A 6,004-nucleotide genomic window follows, 5' to 3' on the forward strand; every position below is an offset into this window, starting at 1 on the left:
GCCCGGCTAGTTTTTTGTATTTTTTAGTAGAGACGGGGTTTCACCGTATTAGCCAGGATGGTCTCGATCTCCTGACCTCATGATCCGCCCATCTCGGCCTCCCAAAGTGCTGGGATTACAGGCTTGAGCCACCGCGCCCGGCCCTCTTCTTTCTTTGGAAGCAGAAATTGGGCATAAGACAATATGAGTGGTGATCTCCTCCCTTAGTGGCAGGTGCCTGTAATCCCAGCTACTCGGGGGCTTGAGGCAGGAGAATCGCTTGAACCTGGGAGGCAGAGGTTGCAGTGAGCCGAGATTGCACCATTGCACTCCAGCCTGGGGGACAAGAAGGAGACTTCGTCTCAAAAAAAAAAAAAAAAAAAATTAAAATGTATTGGGGGCTGGGCACAGTGACTCACACCTGTAATCCCAGCACTGTGGGAGGCCAAGGTGGGTGGATCATTTGAGATCAGGAGTTGGAGACCAGCCTAGGCAACATGTCGAAACCCTGTCTCTACTGAAAAATACAAAATTAAGCCGGGCATCGTGGCACATGCCTGTAGTCTCAGCTACTTGGGAGGCTGAGGCACAAGAATCGCTTGAACCTGGGAGGCAGAGGTTGCAGTGAGCTAACACCACTGCACTCCAGCCTGGGTGACAGAGCAAGACTGCATCTCAAAAAATAAATGAATAAAATAAAATAAAATACAGTGTGTTGGATATTTACTTTGTGTTCATACCTGGGCTAAGCATTTTATGAATAGTAATAATAATGGCTAATATATGAAGAGTTTGGGCATTTACAATGTGCCTTGTGTAAGCATATTAAAATAATGGTGATATTAACAATAATGGCTAGTATGTACCAGGCATTTGCTGCATTCCTGTGCTAACCACTCAATGATCTATAATGATAACCATTGTGAACATATTTTGGTCATTTGCTGCGTGTGTAATCCTGTCATCAGGATAAAAGGTAAAATTTTCTGAGTGCGTATTATGCCCTGAGCACTGGGCCAGCATGTTATTAATAAAGGTATCAGATATATGTCAAGAACTTAGTTACTGTGGGCTAGCGGGGTGGTGAGAGCCTCATGCGTATGACCGCACTGACCTTCAAACAGCCTTTGATTGCCCCCAATGTGCAGAGGGGTAAACTGAGGCTACAAGATGCACAGAGATCTCAAGGGATAGAGCTAGGTCTGGACTCCAGGTCTCTCTGATCCCAGCACTGGGCTGTGCTTTCCACTAAGAGGAAATAGGTGTCACAAGTTTGCTGCCCTCTGGGTAAGGCAGTAGCCTGTCATGATGGTCAGACCCCCAGTTGTTGACTCTGGACATGGCATTCATGCCCATCCCATGCTGAGCCACCCCCTGAGCCTCTGCTCTTCTGGGTCAGCTGCCAGGCCAGCCTCGGGCCTCCACGAGGCCCTGTTTGAGTCCTCCTGGGCTGGGCTGGGCAGGGCAAGCTGATCTGGCCTCTCTCCCCAGGTGGGGGACCTGGTCTGGCTGAACCGATGCACCCGCCGCCGCTGCAGCTGTGATGGAACAGGGCATTTCTGCTGCAGCCCGGCATGCTGCCCCACTGGGGAGATCTGTGGTCTGCAGGGCAGCCAGCTGGGTTGCCAGAGCCCCCTGGGCATCTGTGTGGCCACTGGAGACCCTCATTACTTCACCTTCAGTGGGGCCATAGCCCACTTCCAGGGCATCTGCACCTACCACCTGGCCCATGCCATCCATCCATTCATCCATCTCTCATCCATTCACTCATCCATCCTTCCATCCATTCATCCATTCATCCATCTATCCATCCATCCATCCATCCATCCATCCATCCATCCTTCCATCCATTCATCCATTCATCCATCTATCCATCCATCCATCCATCCATCCATCCATCCATCCATCCATCCATCCATCTATCCACTCATCCATCCATCCATTCACAAAATTTTTCTGAGTATCTGCTTTGTAGCAGGCCCTGTTCTAGGCCCTGGAGACACAGCAGAGAACAAAAGAGACAGGTCTCTTCTCTCCTAGAGTGCACATTATAATAGTGAGAGACAGTAAAAAATAAATACATAATATTTCAGATGGTGATGAGTCCTAGAAAAATAAAGCTGGAAAGGAGAATCAGGAGTGCATGTGCGAATGGGGTGGGAGTTATAATTTTTAAACAGAGTGAGCAGGAAAGGCCTCATTGAGGAGGTGACTTTGGAGCAGAGACTTGCTGGAGGGAAGGAGAAGCCTTATGAGCAATGAGGGAAGAGCCCTGCAGGCACAGGGAACCTTAGGTGCAAAGTCGAGACTCAGAAATGTCCTTAGCCTTATTAAGAAAGAACAGGATAATCCCAGCAATTTAGGAGGCCAAAATGGATCACTTGAGGCCAGAAGTTCAAGGCCAGCCTGGGCAACATAGTGAGACCCCTGTCGCTACTAAAAATTAAAAATTAAAAAATTAAAAAAATGCCTGTAGTCCCACCTACTCGGGAGGTTGACGTGGGAGGATCACTTGAGCCCAGGAGTTGGAGGCTGCAGTGAGCCATGGTGGTGCCACTGCACTTTAGCCTGGGGGACAGAGTGAGGCTCTGTCTCTAAAATAAAATAAAATACAATTTTAAAAAAGAAAGAAAGAGACTGGGCATAGTGGCTCACGCCTGTAATCCAAGTACTTTGGGAGGCTGAGACAGTCAGATCATGAGGTCAAGAGATTGAGAGCATCCTGGCCAATATGGTGAAACCCTGTCTCTACTAAAATACAAAAATTAGATGGGGGTAGTGGCACACATGTAGTTTCAGCTACTCGGGAGGCTGAGACAGGAGAATCGCTTGAACCTGGGAGGTAGAAGTTGCAGTGAGCTGAGATCACATTATTGCACTCCAGCCTGGGTAATGGAGCAAGACAGAAAGAAAGAAAAAAGAAAGGGGGGAGGGGAGGGGAGGGGAGGGAAGCCAGTGGCGAGTGTGGCTGGAGTGGAGTAAACCTGGGCACCCAGGGAGAGTAGGGTGAGGTTGGAGCGTTAATGGGGACAGATCCTGTAGGGCCTTGTGGGTCACTGTAAGGACTTTGGCTTTCACTCAGAATGGGTTGGGAGTTCCAAGGATTTCGGGGAGGGCTCTGAGCCCAGGAGAGCCCTGATCTGACTCAGGTGTTAGCAGATCCCTCTGGCTTCATGCAGGGGACAGATGGCCGAGGACCTGGGGGGAGCAGGTAGACGAGAGGAGGCTGACAGGATTGTTCAGGCAGAAAATGGCAGTGGTTGGAATCAGGAAGAGGGTAGTAGAGGGAGTGAGAAATGGTTAGATTCTGGAAATATTTTGAAATGATCAGCTGTGGGATGAGAGAAAGGGCAGGTTCCAACATGATTTGGTTTTTGACCTCCGCGTCCTGGACAGAGCTGCCTCTGCCTGAGATGGAGAAGGTGAGAGAAGAGGCTTGGGGTAAGATCAGGAGTTCAGATCTGAACGTGGGGAGTTCCAGGTGCCTCTTTTCTCCCAGAGCTGGGGCGCGGCAGGATGCGGATGCCTGGAATTCTAGGACTGGTGAGGGCTGGAGATAGACATTTGGGAACTGTCAGAATACTGCTGGGATTTACAGCCAGGCAGGTGGATGAGAAAACTAAGGGAGGGGAAAGGAAGGGGAAGGGGCTAAGTTGAGCTTGGCAGTGTGAGGTGTGAGGTCCTTGGTGGCATGGAGCAGACAGCTGGGCTCAGAGATTCGTACACCTTACCTGCCGTGGGGTCATGAGGAGCATGTGGACGGCACTGGGGAGTGGAAGGTGGTGGGGGAGATGGATCCTGAGCTCTTCCCCTGCACTGCAGGTGGATGGCCAGACAGTGAGCCTCCCGGTGCGGCTGGGCCCTGAGGCCTGCGTGTGGCAGGAGCAGGCCTGGTGCTCCTGCAGGTGGGCACCCGGCTCCAGGTGCAGTTCAACGGCCACAATACGCTGTTGGTGCGTGTGGGGCCTGAGTTCCGGGGCCACCTCTGTGGCCTCTGTGGCAACTTCAATGGCAACCCCAGTGATGACAAGGTGCTCCCCAGCAGGGTGCCTGCCCTCAGTGATGCCGTCTTTGGCAACGCCTGGTGGACCCAGGACAGCCGGCCTGGATGAGTGGCTGCCTGGGACCAGGAAGGGCCCGGGTTGGGAGAAATACAGGGCTCGGGGAAAACAGCGGGCAGACAGGCAGCCTTCAAGGACAGAAAGGTGGAAGAAGAGGGTGCAAACTGCACGCACAGCTCTCCGTAGAATCAGGAACAATGATTATACCCATTCACGGATGGGGAAGACTGAGGCATGGAAGGGAGGAGCATCTGTCCAAGTTCCCACAATAAGAAATGATGGAACGGGCTGGGCATGGTGGTTCTTGTCTGTCATCCCAGCATTTGGGGAGGCCAAGGCAGGAGGATCACTTGAGCTAAGGAGTTTGAGACCAGTCTGGGCAACATACCAAGATCTCATCTCTACTTAAAAAAAAAAAAAAAAAAAAAAAAAGCTAGGCCTGGTGGTGGTGCACACCTGTAGTCTCAGCTACTCTGGAGGCTGAGGCAGGAGGATCGCTTGAGTCCAGGAGTTCGAGGTTGCAATGAGCCGTGCTGGCACCACTGCACTCCATCCTGGGTGACAGAACAAGAACGAGACCTTGTCACAAAAAGAGGAAAAAGAAATGGTGGAACAGGGATTTGAGCCCAGGCATCCTGGCTTCAGGGTCCCCGATCCTAAATCCTCCACTCCCCACCTCTCACAGGGGAGAGAGGAAGCACTCCCCCTCACAGAGACCTTATTTATTTATTTATTTTTATTTGAGTCCTGCTCTGTCGCCCAGGCTGGAGTGCAGTGACACGATCTCGGCTCACTGCATTCTCTGCTTCCCAGATTCAAACAATTCTCATGCCTTAGCCTCCCGAGTAGCTACGATTACAGGCACACGCCACCACACCCGGCTAATATTTATATTTTTAGTCGAGACAAGGTTTCACCATGTTAGCCAGGCTGGTCTTGAACTCCTGACCTCATGTGGTCCACCCACCTGAGCCTCCCAAAGTATTGGGATTACAGGCATGAGTCACCTTGCCAGCCTCCCTTCACTGAGACCTTAGTCCTGCAAAGTCCAATGCACCAACCACACGTGCTGTTTAAATTTATGTGTAAATTAAATTAAATATTTTCTGTCACACTACCTACATTTCAAATACTCAGTAGCCTCTGGTTGCTAGTGACTGCGGTATTGGATGGCACAGATTTGGGAATTCGTCCAAGTAGCAGAGCTGGGATCTGAAGCTAACAAAGTTGGTTCCGGAATCCATGATCCAACTAATAACTATCCTGGCAGGGCACAGTGGCTCACACCTGTAATCCCAGCAATTTGGGAGGCTGAGGCGAGTGGATCACCTGAGGTCAGGAGCTCGAGACCAGGCTGGCCAACATGTCAAAACCCCATCTCTACTAAAAATACAAAAATTAGCTGGCCATGGTGGTAAACACCTGTAATCCTAGCTACTTGGGAGGCTGAGGTAGGAGAATCGCTTGAACCCGGGAGGTAGAGGTTGCCATGAGCCGAGATCATGCCACTGCACTCCAGCCTGGGTGACAGAGTGAGACTCCACCACACACACAAAAAAAAAAACCAAAAAAGAAATTAATGACTCCCTCATGTTGAGTGACTGTATGAAAATCTTTTGTTACTACGGGGTTGAGGTTTTCAAACGTGTCTAAAACTGCATCAGGAGCTGTCAGCAGCTGGGAGGGAGAGCCTGGCTAGGGCAGAGGAGGAGGACTGGCCGAGGGTGGCCAGGCGGGAGGCATGAGGAGGAAGAGGCTTGGAGGTGGCGGTGCTGAGTCCTGTGATCCCTCAGCTGCGAGCGGGACCCTGCGGCGCTGAGCCCTGCCAGGACAGACCCCGAGGGGAGCAGCTCTACAGCGTTCTGACAAACCGCTCCGGGCCCTTGGCCAAGTGCCACTGGTACGAGGGCCCCGTGTCCTACACGCAGGTGTGCGTCTTTGACCTCTGCCAGTATGGCACAGGC

General features: G+C 51.5%; 1 protein-coding gene across 1 annotated transcript in view; it reads right to left on the reverse strand.

Moving 5' to 3' along the window:
* Positions 1-1,731, reverse strand: part of LOC108512303 (uncharacterized) — a 9,774-nt gene extending 8,043 nt beyond the window's left edge. The window contains exon 1 of the mRNA XM_017847518.1: positions 1,495-1,731. Coding sequence (XP_017703007.1) covers positions 1,495-1,731 — 237 coding nt within the window. The remainder of the gene's footprint in view (positions 1-1,494) is intronic.
* Between the last annotated feature and the right edge of the window lie 4,273 nt (positions 1,732-6,004).

This window comes from Rhinopithecus bieti, unplaced genomic scaffold (genome assembly GCF_001698545.2).
Source record: "Rhinopithecus bieti isolate Rb0 unplaced genomic scaffold, ASM169854v2 scaffold_28066, whole genome shotgun sequence".
NCBI lineage: Eukaryota > Metazoa > Chordata > Mammalia > Primates > Cercopithecidae > Rhinopithecus > Rhinopithecus bieti.